Source organism: Diabrotica virgifera, chromosome 3 (genome assembly GCF_917563875.1).
Source record: "Diabrotica virgifera virgifera chromosome 3, PGI_DIABVI_V3a".
Lineage (NCBI taxonomy): Eukaryota > Metazoa > Arthropoda > Insecta > Coleoptera > Chrysomelidae > Diabrotica > Diabrotica virgifera.
In genome coordinates, this window is record NC_065445.1 from 22,618,041 (window position 1) to 22,644,650 (window position 26,610).

A 26,610-nucleotide genomic window follows, 5' to 3' on the forward strand; every position below is an offset into this window, starting at 1 on the left:
GAAGATATGAAAATTTGTATGTACAAAGAGGACCGGAATAAAAAGGTAATGGTCCAAAGATTAAAATCCTGTTGTTTATAACTCTGTCGCAAATGCCGGTAAAATTTGACCGGTTATACCTAGAACCGCACTCTTCGCAATTCAATTTTTTTTTCTTCGAAAAGGGCACAGAAGCCCTGCCCTTTTTAACAGCGTTAACTTAATTTAATTTAATCTAATATTTTCTGAGGGGTTCTATTTGTTTATAAGCCAAATAATTGTTTCTTTGTAACATTCCTGAGACCGCTCAAATAGTCCAATTTCAATTCTGTAAAGTACGTTGAATAGGTATAGTGATTTTTTATACGAAAATCATAGTATTCTGGTGTATCCTAATCTTTCTAGTTATTATAATTAACATTTTAATTATTGCTAAACTATTGGATAGATTCTCGCCGGCCTCCTGATATATAATCTACTATAAAAAATCTTTCATATCATAAATTTATTTAATTATTGATAAATAATTACTTCCCTAAAATTTTAATTGAGAATTGCAGATTTTTTTGGGAAAACTCGAATTTTCCGAGTAAAATTTTTGTTGAAGGAAATCGGAAAAAAATAACTTTGTGCAGAACTAAATTACGGTGAATTTTTATTTGAGTGTTTTTGGTTTAAAGGAAAAACCTTAGGAGTTACAGAGCACTAATTAAAAAAAAAAGAAGATTTAGGAGTGCTAATTTGTTTATAAATAAATTAACACACTTTCTGCGGACTTGTCATACCCCATTTTACTAATATGCAATCTTAAAATTCGATTTTAGCAATAAAATAGCTGGTAAATAACTTTTCCCAAAAATGGCATCAATAAATCCAATAAACTGGAGCGCCAACCCAAATTTTTAGCAGTGTCAAAATGATACCTTTAATATCCCCAGTTGTAACTAATATCGAAATGAATAAGGCTCGCTATACATTGCGACCATCATGGCGGCGTCGAAATTAAATAGTGACCTCGAAATTAATTAGAATCAGGACCCTGGTTTAACTTTCTTAAAACAAATTATCTCTCTGTAAGTTTTTTGGTGATCAGCACATCCAGGAAAGGAAGTGAATTGTTTTCTTATTTTTCCATGGTGAATTTCAAATCAACAATCAGGAAGAATCAACCGAATCACCATGGAAAAAGAGGAAAACAATTCACTTCCTTTCCTGGATGTGCTGATCACCAAAGAAGTTAAAGGATATGCAACCAAAATGTACAGAAATCCAACCAACACCAACAGCTATTTAAATTTCTACTCAAATGAACACCTCTCAGGAAGTGTTCAAAAGGTTAGAATTGTATTTAAAATGCTACAATTGTATTTCATTCCAGGAAGGAACCTCTTTCCAGCGACGGGATACCTATTTTTAATTTGGGAAACTCTTTCCATTATAGAAGATGTTCCGTTTACAGTCAAACACATCATGTTTGAGGACGTTAAGTTTTCAAGAGCTACTAACATACCAAAAGCGGGAGCAGTAAAATTTATAATATTTTTAAATATTTCCTCTGGTAGATTTGAAATCGTTGAAGGTGGATCTACCATAGTATCAGGAAAAGTCACAACCGTTGAAGATCACACTTCTTATAATGGTGTTGATACAATTGATAAGCATAAAGATTGTTTAACGAGGAAAGATGTCTATAAAGAGTTGCGTTTGCGAGGCTATAATTACAGGTAAGTATTTCTTATTCTTCTTTGGTTTTTTCCCATTATGAGTCGCCGTTTTTGTCTTCCACAGCACTCTATTCTCCCAGTCACCTTCTCTGAGATCTCTATCGACATATAGCATTTCCTATGTAAGTTTTCCATTTCATAGCAGGTATTCCTCTCCGTCTTCTTCTCGGCGGATCCCAGTCTAATATTCTCTTCGGCCAGCTGTGCTCTAGCATTCTTTGTACATGCCCGTACCACTGTAGGGCTCTGTTTTCCAACTTTTTTGTAATTGAGCATTCTACTTCCATTCTGTTTCATATTTCCTCTGTTCATTTTCTATCCTCTCAAGTGATCTTTCAGCAACTTGGAGTTTACACACTATTGTTCTTGTTTCTGCATACGTCATCACTGCTGAATTGCTGGTTAAATATTTTTCTTTTCAGACGCATTGCAATCTTTCAGCTAAAATATCCTTTAACGTTCCAAATGCTACTCAAGGTAGATTTGTTCTCTTCAGATAAATTTTTTGCTAGACTCCACGGATTCTGATCTCGCAGTCCAAATACTGAGCTCATCTGGCTAGAGAAATTGTGTTTTTGAAAAATTTATTTTTAGGCTCTCATGGTGACAGTACGGAATTCTTGGTGCATTATCTACATCTGTTTAAAGCCGTCAGCAACAAGGACGGTGTCATATGCAAACTTAGCATTATTTTAAAAAATTTCTATCTCATTGACTCCCTTCTTATTGACTCAAAACAATCTATTATTTTACTGGCGTATTCTAACAAAGTTGTAAATATTTTAAAAGGCATAATAGCATCTGCTTAGAAACAATACATGTATTTACTAATTTTAGTGGCGAGTTCCAAAATATCCAAGCATTTAATCCATCTGACAAATCAGGTCTTATTAAGTGGACTGATAACTGGATAGCATTTTTGGACAACATGCTTCAACTGAAAATTGTTACCACTGACACCAGATTACTTTACGTGCCGACGTATATTTCCAAGCTTACAATACCATCTAAATCAGTACTTGAATGGGTCAATAGAGGTTATCTGCAGAAGCAAGTAGAGCCAATTCTACCAGTTTACATTAACGAAGAGACATCTGAAATAAAGTAAGTCTTGGTATTTTAATAATACAGTAGACTCTCAATAACGAACACGGTTATTACGAGGTTTCGCTTATAACGAGGTATACTAGATGTCCCATGAAATTTCTATTGAACTGTAACACCTCTATAACGAGGCATATTTGGTTATAACGAGTAAAAATGAAATCAAAGAATATGCTTCCTTACCTGTTTTTACCGCAGTAATGGATATAAATAAATACACCAACTGCCTGTATACAGAAATCCCCAACATATGTGTGGTTATTGAGGCCACCTCCAAGGCTTCTAAAATTTGCAAACCATATGGATGCTGAAGCGAAGAAGACAAGAGGGAATTCAAAAACTTACAATTCACGACCCCGCCTGTTCAGCTGGTAAATTCCAACAGAAAATGGACCTAGTTACTCAAAGGAGTAAAGACTAATATAAAAAATAAGATTGTTTTGCCTTCGCATTGCAACTGAATTAAAAATGAAATTTTTATTTTATTTTTATATTAGACTTTACTCCTTTGAATAACTAGGTCCATTTTCTGTTGGAATTTACCAGCTGAACAGGCGGGGTCGTGAATTGTAAGTTTTTGAATTCCCTCTTATCTTCTTCGCTTCAGCATCCATATGGCTTGCAAATTTTAGAAGCCTTGGAGGTGTTACCAAGGAAATGGACCAATAAGTTTTCAATTTAAAAATCTTTTAGTAATGTTTTTAATATTTTTAAATATTATCAATAATTCTATTAGGATTGAAAACTTCATCTTTTTCTTCCTGTTCTGTTTATCGATCTACCGATATTGAATATTTTAGGAAATTTTACAATTTATGATGGTGAAGTCTTATTTTTGAGGAAACAATATTTAACATCTTATATTGCTCCGAATGGCTTCACTATAGGAAGTTAATGTTTTAGGAAACTATATATTCATATGTATGCACAATACTATTGTTGTCTGATATAACGAGATCTGCTTATAACGAGGTAATTAGTCCGCCATTTTAGTTCTCCTTATAGAGGGAGTCTACTCTGCCAAAAAACGCATTTTCGGATTTTAAATCGCTTATAACTTTAAAACTGTTAACTTTTGAGAAAAATGTCGACACTTATTTTATTTAGAATATCCCAAAGAATCTAGAAAAAATATCTTTCGGAGAAAAATAGGAGATTTTTGAAATAGAGCGCGCCGCACCGGCAAAAAAATCGGATAAACACGCATATTTAACAATTAAAAAACAACCGTATAAATTAAGGCTAGACGCGATCACTCTTCAGAATCTTCAAGCTGAATGTTTAAACTTCAATTTAAGTATCTGGCAACCTCAAAAATACTAATTATTTAAATATGAGTTTTTAGGCCTCAAAAATGCGTATTTTCGCATTTTTCAGATTTTAAATCACCTATAACTCGAAAACTATCAATTTTTGAGAAAATTTACAAGATACCTTTCTTGTTTAGAATGACCCACAAAACTTAAAAATAAATGTTCCGAAGCAAAAAAACGTGATATTTTGTATTTGTTTAAAAAAAATTATTTAAACAATTTCTGCCCAAAAATTCCGCCCGGCACCCTTTAGATTTGTTTAAAGGGGACATTTTTGAATAGGAATCCACAAAGAAACCGAATCAGAAATTTTTCCAGACGGGAGCGGTCTCACCACATGGACTATTTTGGAAGAAAAAATAGTAAAACAAAAAAGAAATTAGGAAATTAATAAATTCAATAAGAATTGGAATAAAATAATTTAATAATTCAAAAATGAATAACCATTTTCAATTTCGTTGCAACACAAAACTACAGCCGCATTATATTCTAGTTCAATCAGAGAGTGCAGCAATCACCTCTACCGGTTTCGAAACTTATTAGTCTCTCATCAGGAGGCACATATGCTACTCTCTCTGACCCAACTAGGACAAACCCCGGCGTGCAGTCACGGACTGCAACCAACGAAATGCCAGGGATGCCCTAGCGGCAACTGCTATCAAAAGACTAAGTTTTCAATCTAATAGCACATAAAATAATACTAAAAATATTACTCTACATCCCACCAGATTGAAAACAATTAATAATAAATTAATAACATGTGGCGTTTAAAACGTTACAAACTGTAGTAAGTAGTGTCTGCGTGGAATACTTTACTAAACGAAAAGATGTAGTAAACTAAACGTGAAGTAGGTTTATTATTGTGTAATTTTTTTATCTCTCTAGATTTTGAGTAATATTTATCTTATTATAATTTCAGATGTGGAAATATTGTGATTCAAGGTCTTATAGCAAGTTCAATTGCCAGAAGAAAAGATTTGGGTATACCAGTTTTGGAGTACCATACATTTGTTCCGAACATAACCGAATTAGAACCAGAAGAATCAATTAGGGTCAATCTTCAAATTATTTGCGAAAATGCATTAGCAAGAAAGTCTAAAGTTATCGAACTTATTGATGAATATGCGGCACAAGAAAGTATTTTAATTCCTTTACTTCAAAATGCATTTGGAGACCAACCACTTCTTCAAGCACTTGTTAAAGTATTAGCAAAAACTAGACCTGAATATGTTCCAGAAGAGATTGAAGTAGAAGATAAAGAACTGGCTACTGAAACTGATTGCCATATAATTATTGGTTTCAAGCTTACCGAGAGAAAAGAAGTAAGACTTTTTTTATGCTACCTATAGACTATCCCTAAAATACTCCTTAATTTTGTCTCTTTTGGCACCCCGTTCATCCATCTAAGCTATTTCATTTCCAACACATGCATTCCTCTTTCTTAGCCAGGGTTTTGTCAGTTTTTCCTTTATCATATTCATTATTTCTTCTATTTGAATACGAATATTTTTAGAAATACTGGTATTCAAAAACAAATAATATTTTTCCTATCTCCATTCCTTACCGTCTACTATGATATTTTTAAAACCTAATTTTTCCGTTTTACCATTTTTCCTGAGATTTTTACATTTTTCACTTATGCTTTCTTTGCACTCTTTCTTTGGTGGTTCGATCATCATTTATGAATATCTTCTCTCTCTAACTTTTTCTCTGTTGACTCCTTTTTGTTTAATTCTATTTTTTTTTTTCACCTATTCTCATACTTGTAGCAAACAAGTTTTCTGCCCTAGTTTTGTTGCTCTTTCTACATCTTTTACTTCCTTCATTATGAGTATTCTTAGGTATAAAATCTGTCATTTCTTCTTTTATTTTCTCTTCATCTGTATCACTCCTTAATCTAATTACTTCAATATTATTTCTTTTCGATTTCTTTTCGTGCCTATCCAATTTATCTTCCACCTTATTTATGGTAGGGGAGCCCAAGCGGGGATCTACGCAGTCACTCGAGCGCGTCAGATTATCACATGGGGAGAAACCTTGTACCCTGTAAATGTACCCCTACCATATATTGGCTCTGAAAAAAATCTATCAAAAAATAAACATATCTCGAAATCGTTAGATTAAGATAAGGTAAATTAAGTACATGCAAAACAGTGTATACTTCAAAAATCTGACGATTTGAGCGGGGCGTAAGGAGATGGGCGAGTCACAAAGTTTCACAAAAAAAAAGCGAATAATTCGCGAAATACTAAATCGAAACTAATCGAAATCCTAAAAAATAGGTGTTCAATATTTTTCCAAAATCTATCGAATGGTACCAAACACGACTCCCACGGAGGTGGGGTGGGGGGTTACTTTAAAATCTTAAATGGGAGCCCCAATTTTTATTGCAGATTTGGATTCTTTACGTAAAAATAAGCAACTTTTATTCAAGACATTTTTTCGAATTATGGGTAGATGGCGCTATAATCGGAAGAAACAATAATTGTTGGAAATGGAAAATTAAATTAAAAAATGGAAAGTCCCCCACTTTATGGAAAACCTAACTTTTTGGGTTTTAGGACCTACTCTTCACAACCCAATAGGCCCCCATAACGCTCAAGTAACTGCAAATTTAGCATACTTTCCTCCCCTACTATTAGTCGTTGCTTTATATTTTCTAATTCCTCTTTTATTTTCAGCTCTGACTTTTTTATTTCTATTATCTGTTCTTTATGTTCTTTATTTTCTTTTCTGGTTTCTCTTGGCTCTTTGTACAATCCTCTTAGTAAGTATGCATTACAAATGTCTTCACCCTCAGACTCTTCTTTTCTCTTTCCGCTAGCAGAGGATCTAGTTGTTGTCTTATTCTTCATACAAGGAGATATAGAATCTCTTTTTTCATATTCCATTATCTGACGTATTCCCTTCGCGATATGTTTCCATCTTTGGAAGCAGCAGGACTACGGAAGCAGAAGAATAAAACAAGGTTTCTTTTATATTTGTATTCTTTATTTTATTTTAGGTTTTAAAAACTGCAGCCAAATGTCTAAAGGATCATGGTTTTCTTATATCTCGAGAGGATGTCAACTTTGATGCTACCATAACTGAAGTAGAAGATTTCACTGTATTTACTGTGCATAAAACTCCTTTAGAAACGTTGGTTCTTCTTAAGAAAAATTTCAAAACCAAGGAACTCATTGCAGTTGAGGTAGATAGATCAGATGATTTATCGTGGATTGAAGAATTAAAGGAAACTGTTAAATCAAAAAAGAGTGATAATGTCCTCGTTTATGCTCAAAATAGACCTTTAAGTGGAATTATGGGATTCTTTAACTGCTTAAAGAGGGAACCTGAAACTAATTATATGAGATCCCTCTTTATGTTCGATTCAGATCAACATTTTGACAAAGATAGCCCATTTTATAAGTCTCAATTGAGTAAACAGATGGCAGTAAATATCTGGAAAGATAATCAATGGGGTACTTACAGACATCTCGTTTTAAAAAATCTGGACAACGTTGAATCTGAGCACTGTTATGCAAATATCACCGTTCGAGGAGATCTTTCCAGTCTGAGATGGATCGAGAGCACTTACAAATACGACATGGTTGTACCTACTGAGAAGCAATTGGTGTACATTCACTACGCTTCTCTGAACTTTAGAGATGTAATGACAGCTTCGGGAAGAATAAACGCCGATGTAATAACACAAGATAGGATTGAACAGGAATGCGTTCAAGGATTTGAGTTTTCAGGATACACTGCACAGTAAGTAGCACATCTTTGTTTTAATCAGTTTTTGATTTTATTTTAAGGTACTAGTACACTATAGAATTTTCAAAAAAACGAATAAAAAATTTTCATTTTTCAATTTCGTATAGCTTCAAAAATAAGTTCCTAAAATATTTTGGTAAAATTCGAAATTTAAAATTGTTTACATCGGTCTTCCCCAGTAATATCTCCAAAACTCTTCACCTTAGCTCTGGAAGACATCTTTAAAAGAACTAGAATTGGAAGACATGGGTATCAACATAAACGGAAAGAAACTCAATCACCTCAGATATTGCGATAATGTTGGTCTTATTACAACCAAACAACAAGAACTAGCCACAATGCTGACTTAACTAGCACAAGTATCAGAGATGATAGGATTATAAATGAACATGAGTAAAACAAAAATCATGAAAAAATACTTCTTCTTCTTCTCTTCTTCTTTTTGTATAGACATGACTCTGTCTGTTTTTTCAATGTGCCTATAGTAAGTTGTCGTTCCATTGTTTTCGTGGTCTTCCCACTGATCGTCTTCCTATTTTGGAACCGTCTCTCGCTGTCCTGACTACCCTATTTGTTGTCATTCGGCTTATGTGGTCATTCCATTCTATTCTTCTGTTTCTTACCCAGTTATTAATGTTTTCCACCTTGCATCTCCGTCGTATATCTGTACTTCTAGCTCTGTCACATGGAGTATTACCATCGATTTTTCGACGGGTTTTCATCTCCGCTGTTTCGAGCCATCTTTTTGTCCTCTCTGTGTCGGGTCGTGTTTCTGCCGCGTATGTCATTATTGGTCGGATGACTGTTTTGTAAATTCTGCCTTTCATTTCTTTTCCGATATTTTTATTTCTCCGTATTGTGTCATTCAGGCAACCTGCGGCTCTGTTTGCTCTATTCACTTGATCTTCCACTTCTGTTTCGAGCCTTCCGTAGCTAGATAGTGTGATGCCTAGGTATTTAAACTCCATCACTTGTTCTATTTTCTGACCTTCCAGCTCCAATTTACATCTTATTGGATCTGCTGTTATAACCATGCATTTTGTCTTTTTTGAGTAAATTAAGAAATCTTTCTTTTTCAAATGCCGTACGATTTTTTTGTTTCAAAGATCCCAAACCTAAAATTAACTGTCCGCCATTGGAACAACTTTTTTGTAGGCTTCGACTTTGGCGACCTCTACAATATGTGTGTAAATATACAGGGTGTCCCGAAAAGATTGGTCATAAATTATACCACATTCTGGAGTCAAAAATAGTTCGATTGAACCTAACTTATCTTTGTACAAATGAGCTCATAAAAAAAGTTACAGCCCTTTGAAGTTACAAAATGAAAATCGATTTTTTTCAATATATCGAAAACTATTAAAGATTTTTTATTGAAAATGGACATGTATCATTCTTATGGCAGGATCATCTTAAAACAAAATTATAGTGAGATTTGTCCACCCCATAAAAATTTTATGGGGGTTTCGATCCCTTAAACCCCCCAAACTTTTGTGTACGTTCCAATTAATTTATTATTGTGGTACCATTAGTTAAACACAACATTTTAAAACTTTTTGTCTCTTAGTATTTTTTCGATAAGCGAGTTTTTATCGAGATGCGGCAAAAATGTTTTAAAAATTGTGTTTAACTAATGGTGCCATACTAATAATTAAATTGGAACGTACACAAAAGTTTGGGAAGGTTTAAGGGAACAAAACCCCCATAAATTTTTAATGGGGTACACAAATTTCACTTTTATTTTTATTTAACCCTATATTGCATGAATTTTAAATATGCAAACTAAAAATGTTTTTTTCATTTTACATGGCTTTAATTATGAACATAAATGTTCCCCTAATTTAATTTTTGAGTCGGTTCCCCTTGTTTGGAAAATTCAGAATGTGTACTGCAACAATATGCAATTAAACTACATTTATCAGATAAAACAAAAATTTTATATCCCCACTTTTTCGGTTTTTTTTTTTAGATTACACTGCTTCTTCCTTTGAAAAGAACAATTTGTTCATCTATTCACAAGAACTCTCCAAGGGGAATTGTAGAACATACTTCGTTCACTTTAGTGATCAACAGTCATTTTGTATGAATATTCATAATCTGGAGATTATTTAGATGGTTGTCTAGTATTTTCGCTCATAGTAATTTTTTATAGCCTCAAATTGATTCTTAGACACTACATCGGCTACTTGGGTAATTATCGTTTTTGGATTCCAAAACATTGGTTGTTGCGGTAGTTTACATATAGGTAGACATGTAGCATGACATACCAATAAAGATTATTGTTTAATTTCATTTTTTTTACACCAAGTGGCTTATTTGGACTTTGTTGAATACTACATAAATTTGATTGTTCTATTAGAGTTCCAATCAACTCGTCATCAAAAAATTTAGTAAAGTATTCTATTGGTTGTTTTATTTCATTTGTCGTAGGTACATTACCTTTCTACTTCGGAATAGGTAATGCAATTTTGGTTTTACAAAAATAGGTTTTGTACATACAAGCAGGTTTTATTTTACTGTCATCAGAATCATCTAGCTCTAGTCTTATAACAACAGTTTCATTTCTGTTACTCCGATTTTCACAGAATCGATTTACACTAACTTCAGATAGTTCCATGATTCAATTGCATAAAGTTGCCTCAAAGCAACACCTGTTTACAACTTGATTAGTGATTCTTATTTTATATTTACAATTATAAAATTACTAGGAATTACTTCCCGCACATTATCCGCACATTTCCCGCTTATTAAAAAAAGTAACCAATTGTACGTTCAAAAATGGTGTACAACAAGAAAACAAGTTGAAAGATATTGTGTTGCCTTAAAGCAACGCTATGCAATATAGGGTTAAGATGCTGCTGAAATAATAATGCCACATGTCCATTATCAATGAAAAATCTCTACGAGTTTTCGATACATGAAAAAATATGATTTTCATTTTGTAACTTCAAAGCGCTGTAACTTTTTTGTGTACACTATTGTATATAGGTAAGTGAGGTTCAATCAACCTATTTTTGACCCCAGAATCTGTGGTATAATTTACGACCAATCTTTTCGGGACACCCTGTATAAACGAATTTTTTTTGTACTGCCTAAGATGTCAATATTAATATGTAAAAAGTTTTATGTTCATATTTAATAAAGGGGCTGAGAAAAAAAATTCTTGAAAAAATGCTTAATTTTAGCATTCTGTCGTGTACTAGTACCTTAAACCTTAATACCTATTATTAGATACCTCAGTATGTTTGAAGTTGTACACTATAGTTTTTTGGGGCAGGTTGTATATTAGTGCACCCAATAGCTTGACATGTAACACCGTTGCCATATCCTCAATTTTTTCATACTATCACATTACAGGCATTTAAAAAATTGTTTTGAAACTCCAATAAAGTTTTTTATGTTGTTTTTTAATACAAAAGCTCAAAAGAGGCATTTTAATTATAAAAAAAAAGTAGATAAATAGATAAATCAAACGGATGAATGATTATAATAAATTAAAAAATACTTTTGAAACACCAATAAATTAAAGTTTTAACAGTTGATCTTCTTCTTTATAACAATTTTAATTAACTTTAATTTAAAATGCATCTTTTGAGCTTTTTGTATTAAAAAACTTTACTTTATTGGTGTTTCAAAACTATTTTTTAATTTATTGTAATAATTCATCTGTTTGATTTATCTATTTATCTACTTTTTTATAATTAAAATGCCTCTTTTGAGCTTTTGTATTAAAAAACAACATAAAATACTTTACTTTATTGGTGTTTCAAAACTATTTTGTTAAATGCATGTAATGTGATAGGATGAAAAAATTGAGGATATGGCAACGGTGATACTTACTGTGTTACATGTCAAGCCATTGGGTGCCCTAATATACAACCTGTCCGTTTTTTGAGTATATATATTATGCTTTATAGAGGTAAGAGAGTTATGGGATTGGTAACACACGGCGCTCTGGCTACCTTGATGTTGGCTGATGATTATTTACTCTTTGAAGTGCCTGATAATATGTCTTTACAAGATGCAGCATCAATGACATGTGTATATTCTACTGTTATATACGGATTGGTAACGGTTAGTATAGTTGTGCACAGATTTTACTTTTTATCTTGTCTTTAATTTACACTTTTCTAATACGGTATGCGGCAAAATAAACAGTACTGAAATTCGTATGCCTCAAATTTGTATGTGTATTTCCGAAAGTCTCTATAACGTAGGGGAGAGTCGGCTAATACTGCGCGTCGTGTAATTGTGCGCATCAATGTTTCTAATCTCCTATTTAATAAAATTGCAAAAACTATATTGTCATGCCATCTAGTAGCAACTGCTATATCTATCCGACACAAACGAACTTCGAGAGATACTTTACTGGCTGGCAGTTATCGTTTACATGTTTTCGCGTGGTATAATATTGTTTGTATGTCTGAGAAAATAAGCGACAACTTTTTTTCTTGCGTATTGCGTACCATTAGCCGCCAAGGTATATAAAAGCATTTTTACGTTTTGTGACTGCGTCATAAAACGTAAACAAGCGTTAAACAACCGTCAAAGTAGAGAAAGGGGCAAAGAGAAAACCACGAAGTTGAAAAAAGGCACAAAAAGGAAAATTTTTGAACACAACAGCTCCGAAGTTATTTCAGAAGGTGAACTGCGCCATGATGATGAGTTGGACGATCTCGTGTTAGATCAAAATGACATCTGTGTATTGTGGTGATGGTAACAAAAAAGACGAGGTATGGTGCAAATGTTCGATATATTGTCAATGGTCTCATGCCATATGTATACCACAGGATAGTTCAGAAGGATATATTTGTGACTTCTGCAATACTTAGATTTTTTTATCTGTAATATATGATGTAACTTGGTTTCTTATCTTTTTCGGCATATTTGTTTGTTCCTTTAATATTTATGTTCAATAAGCTACATTTTCGAAGGTTATTTTTAAGTTCTATTATTGCGCACAGTTATCCGACATATACGCACCATTAGCCGAATAGGTCGGGCAATTGTGCGCATTATACTAATTATAAATTTCGCCTCTCACTTTTCTACTGTTCAACCATTCATTAAATGCGGTGCCTACCAATATACCTAAGCCTTTGAAGTATATCTTCAAAAAATTTGGAAATTGAAATGTTTTAAGTTTGTGAAATATTTCTCTAACTACTGTTTTGTCAGGAATGTCGTCGTGAATAATATTTTTAAGGCTATATGATGTATATTATATATACAGGGTGTTAGTAAATAGGTATGACAAACTTTAAAGGCTAATTATACATGAAAAAATAATGACGGTTTGGTTTATAAACATTTGTCCGCAAATGCTTCGTTTCCGAGATACGGGGTGTTGAAATTTTTATTTCATACTGCCAATTTATTTATTGCTCTAAGACCAGTTGAGCTATGAAAATGGAACTTGGTGAATTTTTGGGAGGTAGTTATTGTGCATTTTTTGACATACAATTAAGAATGTCATTGGCGCGCATACGGATAATAGTCTAAATGTTTTTAAAGAAAAAAATAAAAATTATTTTTAAATTTCACGTTTAATTTTTTATAAAAAACCTTTCTTGCCTTTTTTTTCATATGGTGCACCGTTTTTATGCAGAAAAATAAAACATCTTGACGCGTATTTTTCATTTCTTAATACATTATCAAAAACGAATTTCTTTGTTTTTGGGCATAATAGGGACTTGTCCCTCTGCCCTTGTTTAAGTATAATAATAATAATAATAATCAAGCATATTCCAAAAAGAGGAATCTATTTACTGCCTTCATTGATTACAAGAAGGCCTTTGATTCAGTGTCGCATGAATGGCTTGTAGATATATTGAAAATATATAAAGTCGATGATAATATAGTGACCTTTTTACAGCATATAATGACAGAGTGGAAGACTAGAATACCTGGTGAAAATAACATCGAAACGGCCACGGCCTCCACATCATGTTATTTTGTTGTTAAAGCTAAGGAGTTTGAAACCGGTAAGGGCGTTTATGACGCTCTCTGAACAACCTGAAATATAAGATGGCTCTTTCATTTTACAGCGAAATTATTATTTCCTATTAGTCTTACTCCTAACTGAGTATCGGGACCAAGTTTTTGATGAAATTTGGCCATGCTGAACAGGCAGGAACTATGCAGGAACATGCAAATTATAGATCTCCCCGGACCTTCTTTGATTTCAGCATTCGGTTGGTTTGTAAATAATAGAAACGACGAAGGCGTTACCAGGAACTTGGTCTCAATAAATAAAAGTTTTATTTTTAATAATATTTTTAATTTTATTAAAGTAAAACTTTGAATTGTGACATAAATTTTTATTTTAGAGGGCAAATATGAAAAGAGGTTCGAGCATACTGATTCACTCTGGAACAGGCGGCGTTGGTCAATCAGCCATTAGATTGGCGTTAGATTTTCGCTGTAATATATTTGTCACGGTAGGGACGAAGGAAAAACGAGAATACTTACTTAAAACATTCCCACAAATTAAACGTAAGTACCTCAACACATTCAAAGTTTTATTACTATCATCATCATCATCATCATCATAATTTTATTACTATCATCATCTTTGGCTTTTACAACTCTTCGTGAGTCTTTGCCACGTTTACTATTCTCTTCCATTGGTTCAGATCCTGTGCTACTATTTCCCATGGTCTCACTTCCATCTTCTCCACCGACTGGTCTTTCCCAAAACACATTGCTAATTAGTCGATTCCATACCACGTGGCCTGACCGTCTTAGTCTATTGGCTTTTATGTATCTCACGATGTTTCCCTACCCAAAGAGAGTCTCTAATTCATTGTTGTATCTGCTCCTCTATTCATTTATCACCGATGGCGCCCAAAATCCCGAGAGCCAAAATCCCGACAGCCAAAATCCCGACAGGCCAAAATCCCGATATGCAACAGTCCTCGCATAAGTAAAAATTCTGATCACTACATTTTGAATATTTATTGTTTCCTTTTCAAATGCAATACCAAATCATATTATAGAGTATTGAAATTGAAAAATTATTACTTACTAATAAGTACGGGTACTTATTATTATGTATTAAAAAGAAATTATTTTTCTACAACCGTGTTAAAATTGCAATTTTTAGCACTCCATAGGAGCGTTAAAAATGCTACTTTAAAACACTAGTGGGGAATGACACCTTTGCGGACGGTTTTTTGCGAATACCAGGGGTGTATTCGCAAATTAACCAGTACCGGAACGCTATGACTTCGTGATATTACTTGTCAGTTCAGTGGACAATCGTCCGCGGGGTTTGAGGAACACAAAAAATCAGTGCCAGAACGGCGTTCCGGTGCGTTCCGGCTCCACTACACCCCTGGAGAATACCCTAAAAACTATGCATCTAACGAAAAAATTGTATAAAATATTTTTGTAGCTAATAAAAAAGCAAAGAGATTCGTTCCTTCGTAAATCTTCTAGTTATAATACAAAAAGAGATATGGTAGGTGAGAAGAGTTTGTTTTTTTGTGCATGCTCAAATCGGTTTATTTAACCTGAAATAACAGGGAAACGGTAAATTTTACGTGTATAATGGTATTAACGCCTTTTGTAGTGCTTGAAAATACCTTTAAAATGAGCAATATTAAATGTCAATTACATTCAAACTGAGCGAGATATGCTGCAAAAAATTGATGATTAACGTATTTTAAGAAAAAATGAGAAGTATATTTAACCCCTTATCCGTCAGTTTTCCTGATACATCGTTTTCCTTCTACAATACTTTTTATTGTAGTATTACTTCTACGTTCAATAAGTTGGACGGGTTTTAGTGTAGGAAACAGAGGTTGAACCTTGCAAAATGGACACAAGTCCGGTTTTATTTTTTTTCTGGCATATCAAGGGGTGCTTATTATAAGACTAACTTTTTCTGAAAAAATTTCGCCCCGGAACCCCCCTTTTCACCCCTTTAAAGGGGGGAATTTATGGTTTTTGCAGAACGTAGCCCTTCCTGTACCTTTTACAAAAAATTTCTTTTATAGAAATATGAAGAGGACTATATTTTCTACGATTTGTTTCCGACAGAATCTCTCTATCATCCACCGTTTAGCAAGGGTGGCGCCCCAAAGTTGACAAGTTTTTAAAAAAGATGTTTTTAGAAAAAATATATTTTTCGCTAACTGTAACGGAAATTAAAAAGAAATGCTACGGAGATTATTCACAAATATATGATTGATTTTTTCGTATAGGTTTCACTTAAGGGTAATTGCCCTTTTTTTAATTACAGGGTGTTACATTTTAAAAAACCCCTTTTTATACCATCTGAACCGTTTATGCTAGAGTAAAAAGACTTTCAGCGATTACCCATGTACTGGTGGTATTTACAAATTTGTATAATGCACCCCCATTTTTTCCCCGGAACCACCCAAAAAAGAAGAAGAATTAATAAATAAAGTGATTTTCTTGGAATCCTTCACACACAATGCCCTTCACTAATATGCTTCATATATCATTTTGTGCAAGTTATTATTACCCATGCATGGACACTAAACGCGATTTCCTAGTGCAACCCTTGTAGCCAAAAACAATAAATAAAATGGGGGGTTAAAATTTTTTTTTGTTTTTTGCTTTTTGATCCATATGGGCATATGCTTCATCAATAGTGCTTTTCAAAAATATATATGGTTATTGCAACATCCCTGCACAAACCACCCCTATCCTTGAAAATATACTGCAGAAACTACCCCTATACCTTATCCAGCATGTTTTTACGATTTTCTCATTACCTATTCATTTTTTTTTAAACAAAACTTATACAAGGTTAAAGACCACTATTTACTCTAAAAATTAGGTCCTATCCATTTTTTTCGTTTAAGCAACCGTTACGGCACAGTGGCGCCGTAAACCTCATATATGCTTTGACGGGCTCCAGTTTTTGTTTATTTTTTCGTCATCTGTTTGTTTTATTGATAAAGTACTTATGTAAAATAAAACAACACAGTGTAACCTACAAATCATGACCTATGCACATTTTACATTCTTTGCTCCCCAAAGCTACAGTGGTGGCCCAAAATAAATTTTTTCATATTTTCGCCACCTACACGCATTTTATTGCGTTAATGCTACCTTAATAGCACAATATTCACCCCTAAGTGGTCGCTAAGCAGTGGCGGATCCAGGGAGGGGTGATGGGGGCGATCACCCCCACCCCTCTCAAACCAAGTGATATTATATTTGAAGATTATAAAAATATTCATTTATTTTTATAGAAATACTTATATAATATTAATATTATTTTTATAAGAATGACTTTTTATGCTTTAGCGACAGTGGCGGATCCAGCATCGTTAAGAGGGGGGTGCCAATTGGTTAAATTTCTATAAAAATAAATGAATATTTTTATAATCTTTGAATATAATATGACTTGGTTTGAGAGGGGGGAGGTGTTCACCCCCATCACCCCTCCCTGGATCCGCCACTGCGTAGCGACCACCTAAGGGTAAATATTGTGCTGTTAAGGTAGCATTAATGCAATAAAATGCATGTAGGTGGCGAAAATATGCAAAAATTTATTTTGGGCCACCACTGTGGCTTTGGGGAGCAAAGAATGTAAAATGTGCATAAGTCATAATTTGTAGGTTACACTGTGTTGTTTTATTTTGCATAAGTACTTTATCAATAAAACGAACAGATGACGAAAAAAAAACAAAAACTGGAGCCCGCCAAAGCATATATGAGGTTTACGGCGCCACTGTGCCGTAACCGTTGCTTATACGAAAAAATGAATAGGACATAATTTTTAGAGTAAATAGTGGTCTTTAACCTTGTATAAGTTTTGTTTAAAAATAATACATAGGTAATGAGAAAATCGTAAAAACATGCTCGCCAAGGGATAGGGGTAGTTTCTGCAGTACATTTTCAAGGATAAGGGTGGTTTTCGCAGAGATGTTGCAATAACCATATATATTTTTGAAAAGCACTATTGATGAAGCATATGCCCATATGGATCAAAAAGCAAAAAACAAAAAAAAATTTTCAACCCCCCATTTTATTTATTTTTTTTTGCTTAAGGGGTTGCATTAGGAAATTGCTTTTGGTGTCCATGCATGGGTAATAATAACGTCCACAAAATGATGTATGAAGCATATTAATAAAGGGCATTGTGTGTGAAGGATTCCAAGAAAATCAATTTATTTATTAATTCTTCTTTTTTTTTGGGTGGTTCCGGGGAAAAAATGGGGGTGCATTATACAAATTTGTAAATAGCACCAGTACATGGGTAATCGCTGAAAGTCTTTTTACTCTACCATAAACGGTTCAGATGGTATAAAAAGAGGTTTTTTAAAATGTAACACCCTGTAATTAAAAAAAGGGCAATTATCCTTAAGTAAAACCTATACAAAAAAATCAGTCAATTATTTGTGAATAATTGCCGCAGGATTTCTTCTTAATTTCCGTTACAGTTAGGGAAAAATATATTTTTTTTAAAAACATCTTTTTTAAAAACTTGTCAAATTTAGGGCGCCACCCCCGCTAAACGGTGGATGATAGAGAGATGGTGTTGGAAGTAAATCGTAGAAAATATAGTCCTCTTCATATTTCTATAAAAGAAATTTTTTGTAAAAGTTACAGGAAGGGCTACGTTCCGCAAAAACCACAAATTACCCCCTTTAAAGGGGTGAAAAGGGAGGTTCCGGGGCGAAATTTTTTCAGAAAAAGTTAGTCTTATAATAAGCACCCCTTGATATACCAGAAAAAAAATAAAACCGGACTTGTGTCCATTTAGCAAGGTTCAACCTTTGTTTCCTACACTATTTAAAATAAATGGTTTTTGAAAAAAATAAAATCAAATTATAGAGTAAAATTAAATTCATGTAACTTGAAAATGATAAGAGATACAGTAATGAAAAATAAAAACAAAATTTTTATCTAAAAAGACACTATATTCTTGTACAGTAGCTTTTTTTTCGTATCTCTTATCATTTTCGAGTTACATGGAGAAAAAGGAAGATTTTTAAGAATATTTAAAAATGCGCTCTATAATTTGACCTTATTTTTTTCAAAAACCGTTCATTTTAAACCCGTCCAACTTTTTGAACATAGAAACAACACTATAATAAAAAGTATTGTTAGATATACTTCTCATTTTTCTTAAAATACCTTAGCCATCAACTTTTTTGCAGCATATCTCGCTTAGTTTGAATCGACATTTAATATTGCTCGTTTTAAGGGTATTTTCAAGCACTACAAAAGGTATTAGTATCATTATACATGTAAAATCGACCGTTTCTCGGTTATTTCAAGTTATTTTTTTTAAATATACCGATTTGAGTGTGTAAACGAAAACTCTTCTCACCTACCATATATCTTTTTGTATTAAAAGTAGAAGATTTATGAAGGAACGAATCTGTTTGCTTTTTTATAAGTTTCAAAAATATTTTGTATAGTTGTTTCGTTAGCTGCATAGTTTTTAGGGTATTCGCAAAAAACCGTCCGCAATGGTGTCATTTTTCAATGAAAATGGCCAATTTCAACTGCGAATAACTCAAAAAGTATCGAGTTTTAAAAAAATATTATGAAACAGTTTTTGTTTAGAATTAGGTTCTCTAGCGACTTCCGTGATAATTTAAACAAAAAATTTTCCACCCCCGAGAAGGGGTGGGAACCACCCCCAAGATAAAAGCACACATCGGCATAGGGTAGGTTTTGAATAAAGACATAAGTAGAGGCTATTCCCAAAATTTCATTAAAATCCATGCAGTAGGATAGAATTCGGAAGTAATATCCTATTCTTGCTCCCATTTTTTTTTATGGCATTGACTTGGGTGTCATTTAGCCAGTCACAACTTTTTTTTTTGTTTTCTGTTCATACATAAGGAAGGCAATGAGGTCCTTAGAGTTCCATAGCAAACTCTTCTACAGCTCTCTACTCAGTTCAAAAGCTGGCCGCTATGGACTGTCCAAGTTGCTCACCACATTTTCCATTATGTATCTTCTTCTTCTTCTGTTTTCATATGTACATAATATACCAAATTATCAGGATTAATAAGTATAGAGGTTAATTTAGTTTCACAGATAAATTTCATTAAACAATCATATATGTTCTTGCTGTTCAGAGACAATAGATAGGATACATTGAAAGGTGGAAAAACATTACATTTTATTAAATCTTGGATTAAATTATATGTGCATGGAATATATTTTACGCACTCAAAGAAAGTATGATTTAAGTCACCAACTTTCTGACATTCTGTACAAAGATTTGAATCAAAAACTTTAATTCTTGCTAGATGTAGAGGGAAACATGCATGTCCAAACTTCATTCTAATTAATGTTGTTATATATCTTCGAGGTACTAAATAATTTTTAAACCAATATATATTTGGAACAGAAGGTTGAATCAGTGAATACTGAGATTTGGATTGTTTACAAAGATCTCGCCATGATTGACTCCACTGATTTTTAACTCGATGCTTAATAGTGTTAACTAAGTCAGATATGCAAAACTTACGATTATGTGAAGTACCATATTCAATAGCTTTTTTAGCCAAACTATCAACATATTCATTATGCGTTAGTCCTATATGAGCCTTAACCCATAAAAAGTTCACTCTTCTTTTATTTTTATGAATTTCAAAAAGGATTTTCTTAATTAGTAGGATATAAATATTTGAATTGTTATTGGGAAAATCTATAGTTTGAATAGCAAGAAGAACAGAGAGTGAATCGGAAATAATTGTTGCAGATATATCTTCTGATTCTTTAAAATATTGCAGGGCCTCATAAATTGCTATGGCTTCAGCACTGAAGATAGAAAAATCATGGCCTAACTTAAATATTTTTTCTGTTGTAGTAGCAGGTATGAAAAAGGCACATCCAGTGCCAACTAACGTCTTAGATGCATCTGTATATATATTTATAGAATCTGGAAAATTATCTAAGAATGTTCTTAAGATGTTAGAGCTAATATTACTGTTTTCATGGTAACTTGGTTTTACTAATTTAACTGTATGTAAAAAAGAATGAAAATCTTCAAGTCCAAAACTATCAATCATGTTAAAATCACAGTCAAAATTTAACAGATCTCGAAAAGCCTCGCAAAGTGGAGGAGAGTTCTTTAGCTTCCAGTATTTATTAGTTAAATCCGCTACATTCAGCTTGTTAATATTTTGGTAAAGACCGATATTTAGGTAACGAATTTCTTGCTCCCATTGACTGGCATAATATATTATTGGACTATATTGACAAAAAACATAATTTAATTCATATACCTATGTTAGAAATTTTATTTAGAAAATTAGTTCATATTAAATGTAAATTCATAGTAAATACTTTTGTTTAATAACACAAAATAAAAACAGATGGCCATAAACAAAAAACAAGAAATAAATGTAATTATATGTTAAAAAGAAACTTGTCAAACCTGTCGGGATTCTGACCTGACGGGATTCTGGCGTGTCGAGATTTTGGCCGTCGGGATTGTGGCTGTCGGGATTTTGGCTGTCGGGATTTTGGGGTAGACCCATCACACTGACACTGCAAGGACCATATATAACTCGCAGGATTTTGCGTTCCCATACCAACAGTTTATTGATTTCTTTCTTTCTCATTGTCCATGTTTCACTTCCGTATGTCACTGCTGGTCTTATTATGGTTTTGTACATTTTGATTTTGGCACGTCTTGAGAGAAGTTATAACTGTAACCTTAGAGAATGGTTTAACTGTAGTTCATTACAACTACTGTTCAGAGCAGCAGCCAACAAAGTGACCATAGCCATTATGATATCCAACCTCCGATAGGAGATGGAACTTTAAGAAGAAGAGTTTTGACCTCATTAGATGTTGAACGGTAAAGAAATATTTATTCCTCAGTCAGTATTCGTATTTCAACCTCCCGTTCTCCTATGTTGTCTTCTTCTTCTTATGGTGCCTATCCGTTACGGATGTTGGACACTAACATGGCTATTCTGACTTTAAAGACTGAAATAGTTTTGTACACACTTATGACAACAGGTAAAAGGGGGGAGAAGTGTACTTTTGAAGTGTGTAATATTAATAATTCTTAGCTGAGCGCTTTCGGCTTATAAAGCCATCTTCGGAGCTAAACTACAATAAAAGATCTCTAATGAATAATTGATCTTCAATCATCTCTAATCAACTATTCATTAGAGATCTTTTATTGTAGCATAGCTCCGAAGATGGCTTTATAAGCCAAAAGCGCTCAGCTAAGAATTATTAATTTTACACACTTCAAAAGTACACTTCTCCCCCCTTTTACCTGTATTATGACTTTGTTGACTGCTGCCCTGAAAAGTCCGGTAGTGGTTAAGTTAAACCATTTTCGCAGGTAATGCAGCCAGGATATTCTTCTTCGTCCTGGACCTCTTTTCCCATGCACTTTACCTTGAAGTATGGTCCGAAGTAGGTCATATCGTTGTTCATTGCGCATTATATGGCCCAGGTATTCCAGTTTGCGACGTTTTATGGTTACGACTAGTTCGCGCTCTTTACCCATTCTATGTAGAACTTCTTCGTTGGTAACTCTGTCTATCCAGGAAATCCTCAACATGCGTCTATAGCACCACAACTCAAATGCTTCGGATCTCTTCAGTGATGCTTCAGTTAAGGTCCATGACTCCACGCCATATAAAAGAACGGAGAATACGTAGCATTTTAGTAAACGAACTTTTATTTCCAATTTTATATCGTGGCTGTTAAAGATTTTTTTCATTTTGACGAAAGCTGATCTTGCCTTCTCGATCCTTATCTTAGTTTCCGTCGATTGGTCCCACTGTTCATTTAAGTTTGCACCCAAATAACAAAAGTTGGTGATTTGTGTTATAGGTTGTTGGTTAACTAGTAATTGACCAGGTGGTATCCTATTTTTACTTATAACCATGTATTTGGTTTTTTTGATGTTAAAATCAAGCCCAAACCTGCTACTTACTTCTGCCACCCTGGAGACAAGTGTCTTCAGACCTTCAAGACTGTCTGCAAAAATGGCAGTATCATCAGCGTATCTTATGTTGTTCAATCGTTCTCCGTTTATAAGTATTCCCTGGTCTATGTCCGTTAGCGCTACGTACATAATGTGCTCTGAATATGTATTGACCAATAATGGGGACAATATACATCCCTGTCGCACACCTCTTTTTATCTTTATGTCGTCTGTTAACTGATCCCCTACTCTAACAGCTGCAGTTTGTTCGTAATAGATATTGTTTATTATACGGCGATCTCTGCTGTCTAGACCAATTGAATTTAATATTTTCATCAGTTCGTCATGTTTTATTCTATCGAACACTTTCTGGTAATCAACAAAACACATATATATATATATATATATATATATATATATATATATATATATATATATATATATATATATATATATATATATACAGTGTGTCAATTTTAAAACTTACAATGGCTATATTTCACGAACAAAAGCTGATATCGAAAAATGCTTGAAACCGTTGCTAGGATAGTAAGGGGGAACTAAAATGACATGAAAGGGAACTCACCACCAACAACCCCCTAGGCCCCACCCATCACAACCAAAAAAGTTTAAATTGCAAACCCCTACTTGTGATACATCATTGAAAAGGCTATAAAAAATGCTATTCAATGGTATAAATAATAATTATACAGGGTGAAGCAATAATCGTGAAACTTTGGCTTAAATGAAAAATTTAATAAGGTTTTGTTGAATTACAAATTTATTAAAAATGTCAATTAAGTAAATATTTAATGTGAATTCCGTTGTTTGGTAAACAATAATACAGCCTATTTTCAAATTCTGCACGAAATTTAGCAAATGTTCTAGTAATAGGGCGACATGCTTTAGTAATTATTTCTCGCAATTCCCCAAGTGAAGCAAGTTGAATTTTATAAACAACTGATTTAGGGTAACCCCATAGAAAAAAGTAATATACTATCCTACTATAAAAAGTACTATCCAATGGTATAAATAATAATTATACAGAGTGCTAATATCAGCGGGCTTACTATGACTTTTGTATTTGTAATTCTATCTCTCGGACTATTATTTTAAATGGTAAGTGTCCGCTCGTACTTTTTTTTGTTAATTAAAACTTAATTTGCCATTTTTGCCTTAAATCAGTTGTTTATAAAACTTAACTTGCGTCACTTGGGAAATTGCGAGAAATAATTACTCAAGCATGTCGCCCTATTACTAGAAAAACATTTGTCAAATTTCGTGCAAAATTTGAAAATAGACTGTATTATTGTTTACAAAACAACGGAACCCACTTTGAACATTTACTTAATTGACATTTTTATCAAATTTGTAGTTCAACAAAACCTCATTAAATTTTTCATTTAAGCCAAAGTTTCACAATTATTGCTTCACCCTGTATAATTATTATTTATACCATTGGATAGCATTTTTTATAGCCTTTTCAATGATGTATTACAAGTAGGGGTTTGCAATTTAAACATTTTTGGTTGTGGTGGGTGGGGCCTAGGGGGTTGATGGGGGTGAGTTTTCTTTCATGTCATTTTAGTTCCCCCTTACTATCCTAGAAACGGTTTCAAGCATTTTTCGTTTTCAGCTTTTGTTCGTGAGATATAGCCATTGTAAGTTTTAAAATTGACACACTGTATATATATATATCACAATTCACGTCTCTACATCTTTGAAAGAGAACTTGTATTGCAAAAAGTGCCTCTCGAGTACCCAATGCATCCCTGAAGCCGAATTGTGTGTTTGTCATGTGTTCTTCACACTTTTTATACTTATATTCTTTTATGTATAATTTTTAAAAAAGTTTTCAGGAGATGGCTCATAAGGCTTATTGATAATCTTCACATTTTTGGCAATTTTCAAAAATTCTGAGTAGAACTCAGTTGTCACTGGTACATAATTGTTGTTCCTAGGTATTTGAATTCTTTGACCACCTCAAAATTATGATCGTTTACGGTAATGTTTTGTCTTATTCGCTGCCGTGCCTTTCTTGACACGACCATGTATTTAGTTTTTTCTTCGTTTCAGGCCGACGTTTAGTGTTGCTTCTTTAAAGTTCGAAACTGTATCGTTAACTTCCAGTGTTGTCTGTGCTACTGCATCTACGTTATCTGCAAAGGCGAGAACAATATTTGCTCCTTTGGCAGCTATGTCTGGTTTAACTCTGGTATGGATTTTTCGCATTGCATATTCCAATGCTAGATTAAATAGTAATGGGGACCCTGTGTACGTCCGGTGTTTATGCCGAACGCCTTTGAAGTTTTGCCTCCTATTCTAAAGGCGGCGCCAGATATGCGGTATTTGGCAAATACTGAACAAGTGCTTGCTAAATATCAAATATTTGAGTGCTCATGAAGTGTTCGTTAAACGGCAAGCACCTTGCACCACATATTCGAGATTTTTCGTATATCGAGCCACTGTGGGAACAGCAAATATATTCTAAACGAACAAAAAAAGGTACAGAATGGATAGTGATACAGAGCTTCTTATAAATTCAGCTGCTTTTGTCATTATGTCTGGTGGAAGTTTATTATTAAATAGCAGAAAAAATCAATTTGCATTCCATATTATAGTTTCATTTGTAGCACAATTTATTTTTTGAAACAGCCCCACGCATGGAAGCCATTTTATGAAACACGACAAAGAATGGAAGTCATATGGTGCCATTTTAATGTAAGACAAAAGATAGCCCCTGTTGTTTTATGAAACATGACTAATTAAGAATTGGACAAAATTCGTGCTACATAATTTATTAAGTACCTCGGTTGCTACTGTCTCAGAGATTTTAGGGAGTGGATTCTTTAATAGATGTTATGATATATTCTTATTAGCTTAGAAAAATTAGAAAGATAGAAAAATCGAAATAAGGATGTGAAATAAAAAATAAAGAAAAATACAAAAAATAAAATATTGGGCGCCATTGGTTACCTAAGGGAAACCAAACTTTATACAAAAAAAAATAGAAATAAAACAAAGAAAGATAAATTAAAATAAAACAAAGAAACATAGTCAAATAAAATAATATACATAATATACAAAATGTTATAATGTAACTTACCTCCTTTACTTTACACTCAAAATTATATACTCAGTCAATGTTTTATCGTTCTTACGATTCAAGAGAGAAGGAAAGAAATAATAAATTATAGGTTGAAAATCAAACATTATTTATTAAAAAAAAATTAATCTCTGATCTCTCTGTTATAATTAGAGACCAGATTACCAATTAATCAAAGATGAAACGAACAGTTTTACAAATATAAAAATTATACCTTAACAATTAGTGTCCTGGCTTCTTCCTCGTAGCTTGATTCGAAAGTCCAAGGCGCTATTGCACTCGCGAAACACTTACTTTACTGTCGTTAATTACAGCAAACAGTACATTGTTTATAAACAAACATTATTATAGAAAAATTCAGCTTTCACTTGAAGATAAATAGTTTAAAAGTTCGTTAAACTGGATCAAATTTTACTTTTACTTGAATAAAATTATTTAGTTAGACTCGAACATGATTATTGAAAGTTCATTAACTTTGACCAAAATAAAGTATGTGAGCATACTACATGTTTTAACTGCACTGTTAAACATAGTAATGAGAAAATTGAAACTCCTCTCTCCTACTTCTGGTTCTGACTGCTTAAATGAAATTAGTGGATACCAAAATTGGTATAAAATGATAACGACGATTTGCTTAGAAACAGCGGGAAAATCGCCGGAGTTCACGATACACCATCACCATCGCCGGGCTGGAATTAACCTAGCCGGCTGGGAAACTGGAAAACTACATTC

General features: G+C 33.3%; 1 protein-coding gene across 1 annotated transcript in view; it reads left to right on the top strand.

Moving 5' to 3' along the window:
* Positions 1-26,610, top strand: part of LOC114329820 (fatty acid synthase-like) — a 164,881-nt gene that overhangs the window by 103,214 nt on the left and 35,057 nt on the right. Inside the window, exons 15-20 of the mRNA XM_050646366.1 lie at positions 1,358-1,703; positions 2,541-2,807; positions 5,040-5,442; positions 7,125-7,870; positions 11,794-11,950; positions 14,206-14,371. Of these exons, the coding sequence (XP_050502323.1) occupies positions 1,358-1,703; positions 2,541-2,807; positions 5,040-5,442; positions 7,125-7,870; positions 11,794-11,950; positions 14,206-14,371 (2,085 nt within the window). The remainder of the gene's footprint in view (positions 1-1,357; positions 1,704-2,540; positions 2,808-5,039; positions 5,443-7,124; positions 7,871-11,793; positions 11,951-14,205; positions 14,372-26,610) is intronic.